The following is a 22,093-nucleotide window of genomic DNA, read 5'->3' on the forward strand; positions in this document are numbered from 1 at the left end:
ACATTGCTAAAAATTTGTCTTTAATGTTCAAAATATAGTATTATCTGATCGACTGGAAACATACTCTTACGCCGTGGGAGTCATAGATGACCGGCAGCAAGATTAATGTACTACGCATGATAAGTTTGCACAATACATATAATCATATTGTGTAATATATTATTATATGATTCTAATGGGCAATCACTCTTTGGCACTGAAGACAAAACCAGCAGAAACACGCTCAGCAGTGAACGTGTTAAACATAAAAGCCTCGAGCTTCGAGGCTCGAGCCTCGACTACTCAAAGCCTTGAAACTCGAGCCTCGAGCCTCGACGACTCGAGCCGTGGAGCTCGAGCCTTGAGCATCGAGCTTCATATGATTGTAGCCTTAAAGACTCAGTCTTTAAGGCTAAGCTTTGTAGCTTCAAAGACTCGAGCTTTATACAACACTAATTCAAACATGTCATCGATCAGGCTAGAGTAGAACTTCATTCATCTGGAAGCACGATACATGTACTGAGTATGTTTCGGAACTCTTATTACATGTCTGAACCCGTGTCAAGTGGCCTACCTACCAGTTATATGAACTCCTGTTCTTGTATATAATATATACAAAGTTTACAAAACAAAACTGAGGATATACATACATAATAGATATACAGAGTAGATAGTGCTTATAGAATTGGCGAATAAAACTGTTTAATCAACATGGTCACAAAATCTATCTGACCTAGAAACGATTTTGAATGGTAAGACGGAACTTCCTATCATGTGTATCTATGTGTTTCTCCGTGCTTTCTATATATATTAAAAAAAAAATAAATTATTCTCATATCGCTTATGTTACTGACACCACTCAAAATCGCTGCTAACCCCGAGAATTGTTCGTTAAACATTTTTCATTTATTTAAGTATTATTTACTCTAAAACTATTTTCCTCTAAACTCTTTCTTAGACACACACCTTATAAATACTGTCTGCTGTAAGAAACGAGTGATTAATAATGAGAGCAGTAAATGATCCAACAGAAAATTAGTTCCTTCTTCCGTTTTAGTTCTTATTAACCGAACAAGTAAACGGTGGTCGAGGGGAGAATTACCGAATTCTTATTATTGTTACATCTTTTGATGCCTGTCGCTCGTTTCTGTATCAATCGATTTCAATGAAAGTTTCAGTATGTATATAACTAACATAAATCTTCGATATGTATTTGTAAGACATAATTATATAGAAGATAATTATAAAAAGTATAAAGGCGTGATTATATCGGAAGGCATGTTCAGGCCATTGAGAGGTATTTGTTCATTGTGTGAGCATTGCGTTGCCGGCCATTCATTAAAACAGTTCGTTTAATAAATTATTATTTTATTTCGTTTATGACCATCCATTTATTTTCGGCCACCTTACATATTTATTAAATTTTCATTATAGCCTCAGATCAAAAAATTGTAAAAAGCGACCTTTTCTATTTTTTTCGTGATCCGACAATTTGCAACTTTTTCAATTCCAAATACAGGATGATATCATGATAACAAATATAAATAACATGAGTAATAAGTTCTTATAACAAATCTTTGTAAATAATAAGTTATTCATTTATAGATAAAATACCTTACAAGCTGACAGTTCCTATCTAGAATTATTGTAACACTTTCTCGCAGAAAATTGTGAAATACGTCAACTAGCAATAACTCTGCATACAACTAAATGTCTAATGTAAGAATATTGGAGAAGGTAACACCATTTACTGATAATGGTGATAAATGAAAAATTCCGCATTTATGAAAATATACAAAATTTTAATTACATGGTAAGAGTTATTAAGCTTGTCCAGATGATAAATAGCTCTTAAAACAAGTACATTGAAATTTTTCTCGATTAATGAGACAATTAAATGATTAAATAGATGATCTTGAAATTTGTAATTTTATAGAACCGTGAAAAAAATTCTTATAGTACAACATTAATAAACTAATTAATGTTCGTTCACAAATACAAACTCCAGTAATACTAAATTATTAAGTAGGTAAAAAAATACAATATATTAAAAATATTAGAATATAATTCATAAAAGATAGAAGATATTCTAATAAATTATCATGCGAATTTACTCACCGTATTTCTGGCTCTAGATTGTTGCACACAGTCTGAAACAAGAAACGGAACAATTAATTGTCAAATTATAAACTGTTACCTGTTAACTTTCATAAATAAAATTGTTTATGGACTTTTGAGTTATTTGTTTTCTACCTTGATTTCATTTTTTCACGTAGTGCTCTACCTTCATCAGACAAATTCACATTTTAATAGCTTTCCTTATTCAACTGAAACGAGTTCTCGAAAACCTTTATTGATAGCGAAATATTGTCGATGTTATTCATTCATTTTTAGGCGACAGAAACCTATATATTCCGTTAACATATTTGTATAGGCATACATCAACTGCAACTCCAATATTATAAAAGTAGATTAATGTTTTCTGTACAACTGGAATTTGTTTCTACTTTTTCGAACGTAAAATTTTTCATTTACATGTTCTAATAAAAGAATACCAATAATATTCTCTTTTATTTTATATAAATGGTACATAATATGTACATATATTCACGAGCTCATCAGTGATGACGTCGAATCATCACTGTTTACAACAATACTACGAAATCTATGGAAAAAAGTGTAAAAAAAAATCGTCTCAACATTTTCGAAATGATGCATGGCTACTCCCCATCGAGATAACGCTCCAACTTATAATGTCTTTTGAATTCAAGAATTTCTTCCATAGAACAGAATTACAACACCACCTCATCCTCACTATTACCTAGACGTTGTTCCCTGCAACTTTGTTCTATTCCTCAGAAGTAAATTAAAGCTAAAGGGGAGCAAATTCGCTGAAATTGGCACAATTAATACGAATATGACAGTGATCGATAAATTCGTGTTAAAAAAACTTTTAACATTGGTCTCAGAAGATTTCGAGTTCTAGGAACGTTGAACCATGTGCATACCATTAACAGGGAACCACTTTGAAAGAAGTCGTTAATGTTTGGTTTGTATATATGTATAATATTAAAAATTCTTAGTATGCATTCTGTCGTCAGACTTCATAATTAAAATTCATTAAACGCCCATCAAAATTTTGTTCGTTAAGCTTTGGATCCATTTTTCCACTAATAAAAAAATTTGGGTAAACAGATTTCATGTCATTACTATCTTTTCAAGCCGAAAAGTGACAGTAGACAACAATTACTACTATTTCATAACTAATCGAAAAACGTAATTGGAAGAACAAATTTCAAACAGTTTCATTGCCTAAGTAAAATTATGCGTGGAGTAATTATTATTAATAACTTTTAATAACGTCGGGGAAATTATATTCCTCAATCGAAACTCCAGAAGAGACGTTAAATTCGTGTTTGGGTTCCTTTATCATTGACAAAACTTAAAACTGATTTTATTGACTTCTCGCCACGTCTGCATTAGTTCTTATTTTAATTAATAACGCGAAGACAAACGCGCCGAATAAAAAAAATCTGGTGTTCGAGTTACGAATTGTGCTTAAGTATATGTCGAGTGATGGATCGATCGAAATTACGTATCAGACAACGATAACCAAAAAAGAAACTAATACACTTTGAAATGATGACTGTGGAATATTTTTGATGTAATTATAATATCCTAGAAATATAGCCCACGTGATTATATCTTTCAAAAATACATTTTAAATATTTATATCTTCCGTGGTTTATATTATTGTGAGTTAGAAGAATATATTAAATTAAAATGTAACTTAGAAACCTGAAACTTCAGAAATAAGTCAAATAAATAAAGCAACAATAAACTGTACACCATTGATACCTATGTATAAATTGTGAGAATATGTATCGCGAAGTTCACTGAACGAAATCCACTCAAAATCCTCGTGAAATCAATTACAGAACCTGAAGAATGGAGAAATAAATTCGGCTTTGGCGTTTATTTAACATAGTTTAGATAGCGTAGACTTAAGAACGTGTAAATTGAAAGTTTCGTTCGTTCGCTCATGGTATGGCACTCGCTATGGGTGGGCTAATGGTAATTACGGGTTTAGACTCTGCGATCCGATTGACTGGGCGGAGAGATCGTATCTACGGATGAGTGCGGAATGAGTATCGGTCGCATTAATAACGGGCTCGTAGTATAGCTTTCGTATCCAAGCATAATAATCTGCCGTTGACTAGGCGTGGAACTCTTTCGTATCTTAATGGTAGCGCTTTTGTAGTTGCCCCATGTCTACCTTATGAACACATAATCCCGTAATCATAGCTGCTTGATTGACAAGCGCGACTATGTGCTGTCCGTCAGATTCAGTGCATATATACATATACCATACACTGTGCATGTAACAGCGAGCATTTTATAATAATAAATATTAAAATTTCAGATAATGGATAACGTATGCAAATATTAAGTCATCCCATAAGTTCGTAGCGTACTCCATACCGAACTTGGATTAATATATCTAGCACAGCTTTAAGTTTTATGAAAAAACATAATTGTCATTTCGTTCTACAACTTCCTTCCGCTTTTTCGGTAGAGCCATTATGCCGTTGTTATAACACTTCATTGGTTTTTCGTTAAAAAATTTTGGCTTAATATCAACAGTAATGTTTACTGATCGTAATACTGGACAAATTTTGACAAACCTACATACGCCAAAAAAGTTACAACATTTTCAATCTAATCCGATATATAAAAATCGAATATCTTTTTAATGTGATAATGTAATAGTGAACTACGGCTTTAACATGAGGTGAAAATCCAAAAGTTTTTGAGAAAAGTAGATAATTACATGTACTACAAATATCCGTTACTATTTGATGTAATATTCGCTTAAAAACAGAACGTGGCATGAACACTCGAGACGTGAAAAAGACTGACTGATAGATTGCCTCAAGAGGTAGTCGACTAGCTATTGATTATAAAACAAATGCAATCATATGTAAGGTCATTGAGGTACGTAGCCTATTCAGTGTTTTTCAAGCAAATATACATATTACAAATAGTCCTAATTTTATCTTATTTCATGACATGAACATTTTTTTATTAATTCCACCAATTTTATGGTAATGGCCTACTGTGAGTATGTCATACATTTTTCGTGCAGATCAATATTGTCGAGCAGTTCGATGTATCGAATATGATAAATGTTTCCGATATTTTATCGTAGGTTTTTCTAGTGGAATGGATACAAAGGTTATTACTGAGAGTCCAGAATATATAACATATATTGTATATTGTAACAATAACATATATTGAAAAGGTTATGCGGTAAGAATAAATTTCTTAATTTTCTTTGGTTGCGCTTGTTAATTGACAAGTTTTTGTTTTCTGCATCCCCGCAACATCTAATAACATATATTGAAAAGGTTATGCGGTAAGAATAATTTTCTTAATTTTCTTTGGTTGCGCTTGTTAATTGACAAGTTTTTGTTTTCTGCATCCCCGCAACAGAGACGGTGACGTGGACCGGATGTTCCTATTATGTTCTTCAGGAGAAGTGGAACCACTTTGATTATTGAGTAAGTTACGATTTTAATGGAAAATGATTGAGATAAAAGTTGAGTGGTTTCAAATTAATTTATTTACATTAAAAAAAAAAACATTCGTGTAGGAAATTTTTTATCTTCAGTTATACATTACGTGCAGTAGGACCAATGCGATAACTCCGAAAGTAATAACCTGGGCGAAATTTGTTACAGATGAAACCCGTATGATTCGAACGGAACCACATAGTGAATTATTCGATTTCTTCCTATAACATTTTTTTCTTTTTTTCGAAATTCCAAGGTCATATTAAATTTGTTAAATGAAAGTCAAATTTTGTTTTCTTCGTGGAACTTATGGATAATAGTAAAATGAATTCAATGATGCGCATTACGATGGTCATTAAACAATCTTTAAAGAAATTCTACCAAATAACGTACTGAAAACTGATCCTTCAAACGTTTGACGGTCGGGAAATCTTGACAATAACATAAAGGAAAGAATACCATGATTCTGTGAGTGTACACTTGTAAAATCATGATGCAGAATAAAAAACATTTTTAGTACGGTGATCTTTTCTTTATATTATTATCTAGATTCCCCAACGGTCAGACATCTGAAGCACTAGTTTTATTTATCATGTCATTATTACACTGTTTCATTTTTACATTATTCTAAAGATTATTATGGAGAATACATTTATAACGATCCGTAATACGCCAGGAATACTTGAAAACGTTTGTCAATCACTATTTCGTGGAACGGAAGCTTGTATTATTGCGAAAGGAGAAACTTTTCCACAACTGTGATAACATGAAGCTACGCAAAGTCAAGTAAATAATAACTGACAATGATAACAATCATTTGTTTATCAATCGTAAACCATGCAGAGATATGAAACCGGGAAGTGTACAATTTTACTTAATGGACAACGAATCTTTTATTACCTATAACAAGACTGCAGAATTTTCCGCAAATTTAGATTTCTATGGAGTTGTTGACCGAATTTAAATTATGTCAGAGATCCTTTTCCTTTATTAAAGGTTTCGTTAAGTCCAAAGTAAAGTAAAATTTACACTCGCCTTTCCGAAAATCTGTACTGTATGTTGTGTTTACATATTCGCGTTTTTTTTTTAACATTTTTTGCCATATGAGGTCTAGCGCTGTCATAATAAAAAAAATCGCATTGTTTCTATTCACTATGATTCGTGTTTTCATAAAACTTAATAGCATATTGGAAATATCAATCCATACCCCGGTATAAAACACGACATGCACTTAGGGCTGACCTAATATGTGTATACACACTATACAGTACATCTGGAAACATTATGATTAACAATATATTAATTCAAACACTGACCATATTTCTAAAAATTTTACTATACTTTATTCAAAGTACATATGTTCCTTCGGCATTAACCTGTTAACTGGGGAATTAACTTTTGTTCAACTTATAGTTTTCGAGAAAAAAATTCCCAAAGAACACTCTTTTTTCGGCCTCCTGACTGAATGTTTAGGATAGCCCGAAACTTGACATGGAAGTGGTAAACAGTACTAGTAACGTCCAGTCATAAAAGTGTGACCCAATATACATATGTATACTTATCTATAAAAGAAACTTTGAAGATGCAAGTTAAAGGTTGTAAAAGAAGATGAAGAGAAAACAGAGCCAAGAAGTGAGGAGAACGAGAGGAAGAAGCAGAGAAGCAGCGGGCGCTGCCCACCTGCGAAATTTACTAACCCTGCCCCTGCGACAGGGGCAGTTTATTTTTCGCACGGTATAGTCCACCTTCCTTCAGATGAAAACAGGATCGGTCTCTCTGCTGATTCCGCCATTCAATTTCACGATCCTTAGTCTAATATACGACCGCGTCTAAATCAGGATTATCGACCGACGAGCTGTGCCTGCATTGTGAGCCTTCGTGGCGGTCCACGCGGGCTCACGTGCAGCCAGTCTTTTCGTGAGCGCATCTTCCCACCACTGCGCGCTCCTTTCGCCTATCCGCTCCTCTTCTGACTTCTTTTGAACTGTGAGTGCAAAATATCATGTACACATCACTGTATCGTTTCTTTCGTTCTACTTGAATAATTAAAATTCAACGGACAAATTTTTATTTGTGCACTTCTGCTGTAAACCGTAAGTGAAGAAGCGGCTCTAATATTAGCACTATCTAGCACAATTCACGCTAATAGATTGAACTGAATCACATCAGTGCAAATATTAGTCATCTTACCGGAATGATTGAAATAGGGTATGTGTCCCAATTTTTGACATAGAGTACACACCTTTACAAAGAAAACAAGCCCAACCTAAGCAAAATCCATGGACAAATAAGGAAGTTATGGGCGATAGAGTGGGAATGTCTATTCTCAACTTTTTTCCTATTTCTTCCTGATTCTTGGCGAATTACGTATTTGTCTTCAACAAAAACAAATTTAAATGTATGTTTTCCACGTCTTTATTTATTCTTAATGTTATTCTTCAATCATACTTCGAATTATAGGCGTTAACGTGTCTTTAAAAATCAATTTCCTCCACTCGCATTTGGATTTCCTCCCACCAAATCTTGGTGTTGTAAGCAATGAACATGGCGAGAGATTTCATCAGCAGATGAAAAGTATTGAGAGACGCTACCAAGGATTCTGGGATGAGTTAATAATGGGTGACTATGACTAGTTCCTTGTAAGAAAACTGATATCAATGCGGGTAAAAGACACAGAAAGAACCTAAATTGCTTTTCAAGACTAAAAGAAAAGAAAAGAAAAGAAAAGAAAAGAAAAGAAAAGAAAAGAAAAGAAAAGAAATTAAATTTGTTTTTATTGAAGACAAATACGTAATTCGCCAAGAAACGGGAAGAAATACAAAAAATTGGGAAAAAGTTGAGAATAGACACACCCCCTCTATCGCCCATAACTTCCTTATTTGTCCATGGATTTTGCTTAGATTGGGCTTGTTTTCTTTGTAAAGGTGTGTACTCTATGTCAAAAATAAGGAACTGGACGTTACATACGAATTTCTATGTTTTTTACGCAATCTAGTGTACTTTCGATTTCAATTTCGGCCTCAAAAAATTACATTTTTCTTAAGTTTCGCTGGATTTCGCCTAAACTATTGGTCCGAATGGAAAACAATGTGTAAACGAATTGTATATACTTTAATTCCCTTTAATTTAAGATTCGTCGCGATCAAATCGGTCAACTCTAACGCGAATTATGGGCAAAAACGTCGGGTCGTCTTTTTACAAAATTACCAGAATATTCAACTGGCGATATTGCAAAAACGTATGCTTAGAATTTCGTCTCATGTCGATTTTTGAGTTTAGGGAACCATCTTACATAAGAATTTCATAGTGGAGTCTCGATCGCATACAATTTTTTGGATTTTGTAAACTAGTGTTTTCGGAAACGCTAAGCATTCCAACACAAATGTTTTATGTTGGAATTAGTCTAAAAGAAGAACAGGAAACCCTACCACTACATATACCCAAGCGAATTCAAAGTAAACTATACGATCCTTTCATTGGCTGTACAATAAACTGGATTTGAAATACCGAAAGATAATCCAAGATATAAAATCATACATGAAGATGATACTGTTTCATCTATTCTTACTGAAGAAAATAATGACAAGGCTGAAGAAATGGTCGTTAGCTACCATTCACAAGTTTATCTGTGTTATTAATATTATAGACTGCAGACGTTTATGCAAAGTCACAATTTCAAATATTAGTATCTAAACATTAAAATGAGAAAGAATTTTGAATTTTACACTCGAAGCATTATTATGTTAATAATAACACATAAATAGTATTAAAATTCATTAAAATCTTTATTTTAATGGATTTTCCAAATTAATGAACGCTATAAATGCATAAACATCTGCAGTCTAGAACGCAGTCTTCCATGCAATAAATACTGATTCTTTGAAAATTACATAAGTACCTCATTTCTAATCGTTATACGATTACACGGTTTGTTCCAAATTTAATTTTAATTAGCAATTCTTCGTATTATATTCATGCTTTTTATGATAAAAATTTTATCGGCAATCATTGAAAGTAGTTTCCTTCTAAAGTGATACATTGTTTTTCTTCAAGACTGTGAAGATAGTTATCGAAATCCTGCGAATATCAAGAAGATTTCAGATTGTCATTTCTTTGTTTTCATTTCCAATATGGGTAACAAAATACTAGCTTGATGTAGCTGAATTAGACGAATACCGTGAATAATCAAACTGCGAGATACCTCTTGAGATAAAATTGTTGTGTAAACTTGTGACTCGTGAAGACACAAGTTTCGACCGTCGTCCTTTCCAGCATCTTGAAGAATTATCAGTCATTTCCGAAGTTTCTATTATTATTGTGGACGGTATATCTCTTTAAAAGAAAACTTTTTGAGGAGCATCATTTAACATTAATTTCAATTTGGAATCTGTTGAGATTGACTGTGTATATTAAACTGGTTCTCCTGTATCAATTATCCACAAAAAACCCTTATCCGAACGGATTTGTCTCCCTATTAGTTTCGGGTCATCAGCGTCCTACTACGCTTAATAAAAGCTATGAAATCAGTTAAAGTCGAACCCAGTTACTCTGAAACTCGGTAATTGTAATGAACGAAGAAATTTCATCGGATTCGAGCGCAGTGAAAATCCATTTTAAAAAAACAGCGATAGCGGCGCGCGACGTAGGCGTCAACCAACGGTAGGTAGGTATCGGTGGTATTTATTGGGAATATTTATGAGGGGTGCGCTTTCATGCTTTCGCGGCGAGTGGGCCGTAATACTTCGAAGGTCCTCGCTCCGTCATCTGAAGTCAACGGCGCTATTTCGGCGGAACTCCGCCGTGAGAAATTTCACGGAAACAATCGTGAGAAAGCTATCCATGGGTTTAACCGTGAAAATACTGACGTCAGGATACATTCCCGCTTCGTAAAGAAATATCGGGGTCATAGGTGCGAATAACGCATGATTTTCGTTATCGACACGAAATGTATTGGAATTTTAATGAGGGACTTGAAGTCTCCAGCATATTCTAACAATAAACTATATTTTGGTTGCTCGTTACAACGTGAAAATATTGAAGTTTGAGAAGTAAGCCGAACTGGCGAAGTTTCTGGAATACTGTAAATGGTGGTGTAGAATTTACAAACAAAGCGTATTGAAGTGCAATAGTATAAACGTCAGCAAATGTGTAGGACAGATTCTATTAAACTTACTGAACAAAAATTTGTTAAAAATTATTACATCGTTCCCGGTCTCATCATTCCTATTATTCGCCAACAGAGATATTAACCAATAAGTATACAAGATTGGTCCCAAATAACAGAATATTTTAAAAATAAGAAAAACACAGGCTACTTTTGCGAAAAAATTTGTTTATTTTACTCGCACGATATTGCGATTTGCACGGTCAAGCAATGTATCAAACGACTGCTGTTTGCCCTTTTGTGGAATGTCCATGAGAATCGTCGTCACGGCGTTATTAATGGCTGGGATGTCGTTGTAACGCTTGCCTTTCATGGATACTTTAAGTCATGAAAACAAAAAATAATCAAATAACTAATAGTAGACCAATAACAGTGGATTTGAGGAAGTTTGTGACCTGACGATCGGTTTTAACGACGTCTTTACAATGATCAATTACCATTATTCACATCATACTTAAAAATATTTTCATCGAAAACGCGTTTAGTTGTACTAAGATTACACTTTTTTAAATTGGTGTGAAACTACCGTAAAAAAGTGCTTTAAACAAAATCAAAAACACTTTACTAATTAAAAGGGACATTTAATATCTTACAAAGGTCATAAATAATACAACCTCTCGGATAAAAACCTTTCTAACGAAATATATTATCACTCTCTTACTTCTTCCGGAGAGAATACCGTAAGTAACATCACGAATTTTCGCGTGGTTGTAAATCCAGCTTACGCTCAGTCATAACAATGTGCACCAACTCGGCTTCCACTAGGGGAAAAAATGACGCAGGAGATGGACCTTCTACCACTTGGTAAATTTATTTCAAGTACTGAAATAAATATTAAATCGAATGTTAATTTGGCATAAATTTTAATAATTCCCGATACCAAAATTGTAGGACAGTTCTGTTACAACCGTCATAGCGTTTAGACGTACCTGTAAACAGAGCACTCTCGACCGCGAGTCACCTGGTCCCCCTAAAGTGACTGTTGGTATCGATACGGACAGTAATATAACTAAATTACGGCAAGTGGGTCAAAGACAATGACCACCTCCTACCAAAGAGGTGCTCCCACCCCTGACTACAGGAGCGAATACCCCTCTGACTACGGAGGAAGAAGAATACTGCAGTCTCGAGAACCACGGAATAATAGAGAAATGGATTCAAGACCAAATCTTCAAGTAATGAACTACGCAAAGGTTACTAAAAGTGAAACCTTCCCCAAAAGGGATCAAGCAATTGTTCTACAAGCCATAGAAGGATTTACAATCAAGGATTACGTAAGTCAGATAGCAAAATTAACGAACCTGGCGAACATCAGATTTATATCCAAAATATCCAACAGTAGAATTTGCATGTATCTATCTTCTAAATAAATAACAGACGAACTAGTTGAAATAAAACAAAAAATTAAGATAGAAGACATAGAAGTTAACATCACACCACTCATGTCACGAGGGAAAAAGTCATTTCATCCAACGTCAATCTAGAAAAACTATACTTTAAAGTCGCATTACCGTTATAATTTTAGTCTGGGTCTTTGTTAATCCAAAGATTACCTTGGACTGATTTGTGTTCAAATTTCCTTTCACGCATGAAGTGCAAAGAATTATTATTAGCAGCAACTGTGATGCAATATGAATTATAAAACACGAAGATTCTGGTACAATTATTTGTTCAAAGAGCGATTTAAACAAAATTCTTCGTCTTTATGAACACTTAAGGAGTTTCATTATTTTTATCTTTATGAAATTGTGTTACTAAAATTTTAATTTCAATAATAAAAAAAATACCGTTGTGTAAGCTTCAACAATGGCTCCCCAAGGTCAAACTACACCCATAGAGTTCCCGAAAATTATGTAAAAGCTTCTCGAATTTAGAATGAAACTAAAACAAAATACAGACATGTTTACTAGGGGTGTGCGAGTATTCGAATTACTCGAGTAACTACAACTTCGAGTCAAATAATGATCGGTCGGTCGAGCCGAGTCGAGCGTTCGAATTTTTCAAATTACTTGAAATCGACGAACTGATCGAAATGCGAGCTACTTGAAAAACTCAAACGACTCGAATATTTGAGGGCTCCTAAGATTTTGATTTACTTGAAAATGAATTTTCAGCTCGAAAATTTTCAAATTTCTCGACTATGTTCCAACAGATCTTTAACTTTCGAGTTACTCGTAAATAATCGAATTGCTCGAATTATTCGAACATTTATTTATTTATGACCAAATACTAATCTAACTGTAAGGATAATAAATGTAAGAATCTAATTTAATGATTCTGATATATTTTCATGGTTTCAGGAAGAAAACATATTTCTTCTACGTGATCAGTTAATAATTTTATAACAAAAGATTTGTTATTTGAAGTTCGAATTAAAAAAGTATCTTTTTTCGACGAGCGTCGAATGAATAAATTTATTCGATGAGAATTATCCGACGAATAAAAGATACTTTTTTATTCGAAGCGTTTTATTCGTAGCGTTGAATAAAATGTTCATGTTTTATCAGTATCTTTTATTCGGAGGCTTCGAATAAACCTTCGAATAAATTTAGCCAGTCAAGGCCAGCTCGAATAAACGCGCTGGCGAGCGTCGAGCGTCGAACGTCGAAGGCCAGTGACAGCGACTGACCATCGGTATACAATGTAAGCAGACGTAGATGAGATAAGGAATCACGCACGAATGAAAATTTAAACTTTTACAATTTTCGATATATATATTTAATTTAATTTAATGTAATTTAATTTAGTTCATACGGATGAGAACCCATTTTTACAATATTTGATTTAAAATGTTACGGCACACTAATACAATAATTATCAAATGAGGTATAATGAGACATAACGATTATAAGAATAGAATTCAGATAGATATAAAAAATATATTACTGATTAGTTATATATATTATATAAACTATTAATATGTATTATATAGATAATTAATAGATTAGTAATACATATTATATAGACTATTAATTATATTACTGAAAGTGTCATGAATGAATTAAAGAGATTCTCCCAATGAAAATGCGTCCGAATGTAATTGAACAATTTTTAATCATACGTAATGTTGCGGATAAAAAGTATACATATATATATATATGTATGTATTATTAAAAATAGTCCGAATTATGTCGTATTTGGACTCATTTCCACCAGCAGAATCTCCTCAGTTCATTCATAACACTTTAATGAATGTATACTGAAAACTATAAAAGATTACATTTTCATTCATGCGTGTTACATTTCATTCCTTATCTGTTAACATTGTATTTCAATTGTCGGTCGCTGGTCTTTCATATTCAGCCCTCGGCCTATCGGCGCTCAGCAGCCCGTTTATTCCTACTGGCCAAAGCTATTCGAAGGAACAGTCAAGCGACAATATCAACACGTGCGCTTCCCGTTCTTTAGCAGACAGTGGACTGAAGCAGACAAAAAAGTTTAACGAGCATAATGTCTTCGTTTCCTTGTCATTAAACAAAGGAACAATCGTTGGATCTGGTAAACAGGTGGTACTCTTATCCAGGTATGAATTAAATGTATTGGCTGTATGAATTACTCGTCACTCTTTTTCAGTTAGAATTACCAACGGGACGTATGAATAAGCACAAAGTCCATTTTCATTACGTTCTATGAAACTTGTAAAAAAATTCCACTACTTCGACTGAAAGATATTAATTACAGCATGTATCCGATTAAATAAACTTTGCCCTACCATATAATTATTCCTTTAGGTCGCTAAAATAGTTTACGTACCTATATCAAGAAAAAAAAAAACATCCATGAAAACAAAATCTACCTATGTAATGTAAGAATTTTTAGATATACTACAATTGTAGGTGAAAAGTCACGAAAAACTGCGATTAATCTAAGCAATGTATTCGTTAAATTTTCATTACAATCTCAAATAAAAAAGTCGCAAAACGCGACCTTTACTATTTTGTTCGCGATTCCTAACAATTGCAACTTTTTCAATATTTTGTTAACGCATTATTTAATACACTAATCCTTCTAACTTTACAAAGAAAGTCAAATCACTTGATCCAATTTTGAAAGAGTTGTTTTGTTTTAAAGGGTGTACGAATACTTTTTTGACCCACTGTATACGTATACATAATCGACACAACAAAATGAATTGAAAAATGGAAAGAATCTGTGAACAAAAGTAGAACACACGAATATCATATAAACTGAAAAATACAGATTGTAAATCAGCCCTTAGAATTGTTACAAACTTTTCGAAGAGCCCATTATTTGAACTACCCTCGCATAATCAGAATCATACATGACTACATCAAGGTGAACACATACTTCTAGAAAGTGGACAAACGGTCTATTCAAATGAGGTGAGTCGATTAGTAATAGAGCATTACATACCTGCACCTTTCGCAGAACATTATCCGCGAATAATTCATAGACAACGATTGTCCGATTGCTACAAGCCAGAGAGAGCATACTGATCGGCGAACATTGCTCTGCTGCAGCTAAACGACCTTCAGTGCACAAAGCGGTTCATACGATTTCTATGAAATTCCCTTATGGATAAGACGCGAGCTCAAGGAAGAGAAAAGCTTGGAGAGGATGAGGGGCAAGAACTCACGGGAAGAATATTTTGTTGCATGAGCACGGCCAACGGCTGTACGTACTCATATAGAATGGCATAGGAACGCCATATAGACTACTATATGGCTGCCGCCAGCTGATATATGCGCGACGTTATCCGTATCCACTTACTTCCTCGTTTGGCAGAAGATTTGAAGCGATTTAAAATGGGTCACCTTAGCTAGACGGAAGTATACAACAAAGGAGCGTGTCGGAAGTAACACTCGCTATAAGATTCTTGGATCATTTTTGCAGATTGCATCCACTTCGATATCAACCGATCGAAACATAAGAAAGACGTAGCGCACTATGTTACTGTTGATACGTTGACTTACGGCGTGGCGTAGCTCCAAAGTATACACATACCTGGACACTTGCTTACTTTTTAATATAGTTTAAATTATAGGTAAAAAGTTTTATAATTAATTCATCACATATTATCATTACCACTACGGGCCATTCCACGCGAAATCAAACACTTTTTGGAGTAGCATTTCGGATTTTCATGACGGATATTTTGTAGAATTTAGTGATGTATAAACGCACCAATGAGAATTTTTGAAAATTGTTAAAATTGTTGATCTTACAGCTGTGTGAAAATGGTTAATGGTTTTTCAATAAATCATAACTGCTGAACTAACAAACTGATCAAAATGAGTTTTATGGGTGCTTAGAGTGGAGACATATAACAGTACTTAATCTAGACTATTTCAGTTAGAAGTCAATATTTTTTAATCATTTATTTTGCATTCGTTTAAAAGAAATGCAATTTTATAATAGCGGGGCATTGTTGAAAACGTTCACAAAAATTGCGGATATAGTCATATTTGCCCTCTTTATGGACAAATTTTTAAACATATGGAGACTTTAAAATTGGCCATATGAAAATAATAAACCTTTGAACTAAGAAATTAAAAACCCTACGACTAAAAAAATAATTTTTATTTAAGTCTCTTTTTTATAAAGAAATTTGTTTCAATATTATACATAAAATAGTACTCTACACAAACGTATTGTGAATTTAATAACAAGTATGAGTCATCTTAAATATGTATCTTTTAATTACGAATAGTTAGAAATTCTGATAATTATATGTATCTATTTGCACAAAAAATCAGTAATAAAAGGAACTGTTTCGTGAGATGTAATTCTTTCACTGTTCATATTACCTTTTAATTGTATTTCAACCATTATCGAATTAAACGAAATTTTATTTTATCAATCATTTTCAGACTTTATGTCAAAACACGTGAACTTTAATTTAACCGTAACACTAAATTTATTATAATGGTAAAATTATATAAAATTATATAGAATATATTTGTAATGATTAAGATAAATTATCAGTTGCAATTTTCCCAATTAAAAATAGTGTTACTGTAATTTAACGAACAATAAATCCTTTGTATTGCCTAGACAGCCATAAAAAAATAATTAAAAAACATTTACAACGCAAATAGTATATAATCTTATTATTTGGTAATGCATAGACTGGGGATATTTATATAAGTATATATTTTTGTTGACTAATTTACGGTAACTAGAATTAAACAGAAATTTATTTAGCCCTTTAAGAATGTTATCAAGACCCAAGTAAAATAAATACATCATTAAACGTTACTAATCTTTTTATTATACTGAATTTTAAACTGCACTGTATGTTGTAAATTTATAGAATACGCAGGCTAGAAATGACAAATGTATACATTAAAACCTTTTTAAGGATACTCTAAAAATTATAAATACAATATTATCCGGTTTAATGAAAATCAAAGAGACCCATCCAAGGATGCGTAAAAAATGAATCGAGAATCCATTAATCTTCTCCACTCTATCCTTTAAAACTGCTTTACCAGGAACCATTGAAAATTGATTTACCGCCTGTGTAGCATGCCTAATCACCACGCGACTCAACATTCACTTACGTGACTTACGGATCTGCGATTTCGGTATCAATGAAAGAACTAAAATATAATCGAATACTGTGCCGATCAGTAACTACTTGGAAAATCTATTGTACTGTACAAATGGGTCATTATTTACATCTGGCGTTGAATAGCAACGCATCATTTATCTTGAAAAATGAGAACGAACCGTACCTACATAGGAGAATTCATTTTTTATCTCCAACTCAAGGATAAGAAAATATACAGACGTACCTGTAAACAGAGCTCTCTCGACCGCGAGTCACCTGGTCCCCCGAAAGTGATTGTTGGTATCGATACGGACAGTAATATAACTAAATTGCGGGAAGTGGGTCAAAGACAATGACCACCTCCTACCAAGGAGGTGCTCCCACCCCTGACTACAGGGGCGAAGACCCCTCTGACTACGGAGGAAGAAAAATACTACAATCTCGAGAACCACGGAATAATAGAGAAATGGATTCAAGACCAAATCTTCAAGTAATGAACTACGCAAAGGTCACTACAAGTGAAACCTTCCCCAAAAGGGATCAAACAATTGTTCTACAAGCCATAGAAGGATTTACAATCAAGGATTACGTAAGTCAGATAGCAAAATTAACGAACCCGGCGAACATCAGATTTATATCCAAAATATCCAACAGTAGAATTTGCATGTATCTATCTTCTAAACAAATAACAGACGAACTAGTTGAAATAAAACAAAAAATTAAGATAGGAGACATAGAAGTTAACATCGCACCACTCATATCACGAGTGAAAAGAGTTATTTCATCCAACGTCAATCCAGAAATACCCCACGACATAATTGGAAAAACCTTCAAAGATTTGGGAATCCGCCTAGAATCCAAAGTATCATTTATAAGAGCGGGGATATCTGAACTCGGTTTGTCGCACATACTCAGCTTTAGGAGACAAGCCTACATTCATCCGGACTTGGGTGGTTATGTGTTATAGGTTTCTTTTGCAAAAATCCTTTTTAAAGAAACCGTTCGTTTTAAAACGTTTACACTAGAATGTACCCTTAATACGGTCTAATCCGCATAAAAAGGAAATTAATTGAAAAAGACTCTCAGTTAGTCTATTTGCGGACCTCAAAAAACCTCTAACGCCAGTATGTCGCGCGACCAGTAGAAATTTTTAGCAGCTGCAACCATACACGAAAAACGGCTTTCTGTCGGCAAGATAGAAGGAATGGAAAACTCCATGATTCTTCCGAGTTGTATCGCCATGTCGGTAGCGGCCATCGATTGTCCAAGCAATAATGGTACCGGTAGCTGTGGGGGACCTTTTAAAGGGCTCTGTGTTGTTCTCCGCCCTTTTCTCTGTTCCTTTCAACAGATCGTACGCGGCTGATAAGTGGACAATTAAAACGCAGTAGACTTTCTGGAAAAATCGTTAAGCATGAAAACAACCGCCCAGTAGGCTTTCCAAAGAATTTTCCCGGCTAGGTAGGGCCTCCAGTTCGTTTTCCATAACGTTCGATCCGTCCTGGATCGTGCTGAGCTTTGCGCAGTTAACATCGGTCTTTCCTTCAACGGGGACATTTTATTCGATCGTAAAAGACAAACGTAATACGAGCGTTTAGGAATTAATTATAAGCCATACGCGTTCTGATACGGCAATATACCTTCGCCATTCTGTGTAGATAACAAATTAGTATCGACTGGACACGAAATTTTATAGACTGCCATTAGACAGCCCCGTGTGTTTCCTATCACCGGGTATCGTGAAGCCTCGCGGGACAGCGGACCGGGAACGTGTTTCTGGCTGAATATAAATAATAAGACCACGTCGGCAGTCACTATAATTCAATTCACACCTGATAACTGTGACCATAGAATTTCCATATTACAGGCTGTAATAAAATTAAAAATATTTTCGGGGCGGTCCGTACGCGTCGGGGGGTCCCACCTCTCGTCTCCACGCCTGGGACGAACGAGCCAAGGATCGCGATCCTTCACATTTGCTGTCTTACGAATTTGTTCCCCGAATTTGTTTCTCGTTGTCTCCGGTGGCCTGTCCTCATGAACGACAAATGGCATGCGATCGTCACAAAAAAAAGAAATCGAAACCGTGCCGCCGCTACATATCTTCTTCGACTTCTTGTTTGGAGTAATGACTTATACCGGGGGAACAGAAGAAATATACTTAAAATTTCACGTCGTATTGGAACAAAAAATTATTTTTAACGTTGTAAAAAAATGAATAGTGTAAATATAATTGAATTATTCGACACCATCGTTTCTTTCTTTTAAAAATGAATAATTTATTTGAAACAGTCGTATATTATAGTAAACTATTTTTTTTAAAATATGTAAAGTAAGGTCGGTTGATATTATATACACATATATACATATGGACGTTTTATCCACAAGGCATACGACACACAACAAATAAAATGAGGCAAACATATCTAAATATGTGACTAAATGGTGAGGTGCAGCATGGTCGCTGTATTTAAGCCTAATCGGACAATATAGTGCTCATTAATTTCTATTGGATCAGTGGCAAATAAATGACCGTTTGAACGTGTTAAAATTAACGTAGATTCTGTCATGATTTCAAAATATACCAAATTTCAGGCAAATTTTCGATTTTTCACGAATTCGAAGTAGTCGTTTGATAAGTTTTTGTATCTCTTTTTAAATTATTTATTATAAATATATTAATATGTATTCATATTATACGAGTATTATATGAATGAAAACCAAATGAAAAACCAGTACACGTGGGTGTAGGGTCCACAGTGAAACATGGAGGTACATACATAGTTACACAGGAACTCTGTTGTTGTGTAGAATTGCTTTGATAGTAATACATACATATGGTACGCGATTTGGTTAACCCTTATGTCAATAATCAAATTTTCTACGTTTTCGATAAACGCGTCACTGCTTGGGTATGTCAAACATAGAGTAACGATTTCGCTTCCGTACTTTCCTTTCAACTCTCTTTTGGCCTTTTTACACAAACACATTTATAAAGTGTGAAAAATGTCCATTAATATAAATGAATAAATAAACAAATTCGAATCGAGTATTTTATATTCCGTATCATTAACATATGAAATTTTCTTACAGTTCTTCTTTCCGTTCTATAGTCCAGTAAACTACAACTATCATTATATAGATGACTGGGGTACCCGAATATTCAACAAGCGTATAAATACGTTTAAATGTTCATACCTAAAACTTCCTGCGTATATTTTTATTCTACAAATGTCAATCAATATAAAATTATCCAAAGAATGGAGATCCAGAGCGGAGTGGTGAAATTTCAACAGGAACATAGAAACATTTTAAACACAATGTGGAAATGGACATATATGTATGTAGGTATATATTCGGTTATGGACATAAGGGTTGATATAGAAGGTATTCTTCGTAAAGAGCAATATATGAACATTTTAAAAGACCATGCCGTGCCGTCCGGAGAAAGACACTTAGGTCGGAATTTGATTTTTATGCGGGATAATGATCCTAAACACGTATCTAAATTATGTAAGAACTATTTAGATGGTTTAACGAGTGAAAATGTGTTAAAATTTATGGAATGACCTCGCCAATCAACCAACCACAACCCCATTGAGAAATTATGAGATGAGTTGGACAGAGAAGTGTGACCTAAGTGTCCGATGTCCCAAAAAGACTTATAACAAGACATGTGTTTACAAGAAACGTGGAAAGAAATTAGCTTAGGGACAATTTCAAAAACTGATGAAAAGTTATCACGATTAGTTCAAGCAGTAATGTGTACCTATCCACGGAGGACACGTCGACGAATCGTGTATTTAATTTTAAAACAGTATTGGTAAGTTTTTAAATAAATAAAAATTGCTTTTAGTCACTGTTTTATATGTACATTCAAATAACTAAGATGTCCTTATATTATTGGACTCATGTTTATAAACAAACCATTCCTGTTTAGATTACATACAATAGACAGAAGTAATTCTAAACATAAGAAATTGACTACTATTATTTCCATGTTCTTACTAAATTTAAGTCTTCAAAACTGTTAAAGAGGTTATATAATTGTTAAAAAAAAAAAGTAAAAAAAAATTTGAAAAGAATTCATGTTTTTCAATTACAATGCTACATTTAGAAGACTTAAAAAGAGCAGAAAAAAAAGTACCTCGTTAAATCCGCACATTCCAACGTCCTGAATTCCGCTTGAAAAAAATAAATCACGACATTACGAGAAAAAAAAACCATTATTTCCGTATACCCACCAGCCGTCCCAGCTGACAGTCATAAATCCCAAACCTACCGAAAACCGACCGAAGAATCAATTTCGCCGACAAGGAGATGAATTCAGTAACCTATAATCTATACTCTTAATCCGTATCACACTCAAAGGCGTTATTCCCCCGGCATACCTCTCTTGCCGATGCCCCCCCCCCGCCCTTCACGAGTTGATTGTTTTAGCTACAGGGGTGAGAATACATTATACATAAACGAACAAGCGGCACGACCGAAAACAAGATTAACGACTTGCAGGTATTTACGACCGTGACTTGTCGGGATCGTTTAAACAAATGTTTGTTTCCTGGATGAACGACTCCGCCTCGCCCCAGCCCTTCGCAGGCCGCGTAAGAAGTCCTTTGGGATGCGAAGGGACGATCTTCGCGCTTACGGCGCCGCACCAGCCACCCCCGGATATACGCCCACTTCTGTCATCCCCTTCGCTGCGTTTCCTCGAGTCGTATATGTCACGAGGACGAGATTCAGAGAAGGGCCATAGAATAACGGTGACACGAAGTAGCGATAAGAAAGTCTATTAATGGTTAATATAAGTGAAATGTTTACCATTAATCGTAACCATCATCCTTAACGAATACAAGTCTACAC

At 34.3% G+C, this 22,093-nt stretch overlaps 1 protein-coding gene across 2 annotated transcripts in view; it reads right to left on the reverse strand.

The window, feature by feature from the left end:
• The window catches only part of LOC107189531 (RNA/RNP complex-1-interacting phosphatase-like), a 113,400-nt gene that overhangs the window by 64,280 nt on the left and 27,027 nt on the right, over positions 1 to 22,093 (reverse strand). For both annotated transcript variants that reach the window (XM_015578089.1, XM_015578090.1), the window contains exon 3: positions 2,098 to 2,129. In XM_015578089.1, the coding sequence (XP_015433575.1) occupies positions 2,098 to 2,129 (32 nt within the window). The remainder of the gene's footprint in view (positions 1 to 2,097; positions 2,130 to 22,093) is intronic.

This window comes from Dufourea novaeangliae, unplaced genomic scaffold (genome assembly GCF_001272555.1).
Source record: "Dufourea novaeangliae isolate 0120121106 unplaced genomic scaffold, ASM127255v1 scaffold151, whole genome shotgun sequence".
NCBI classification, from domain to species: Eukaryota; Metazoa; Arthropoda; class Insecta; order Hymenoptera; family Halictidae; genus Dufourea; species Dufourea novaeangliae.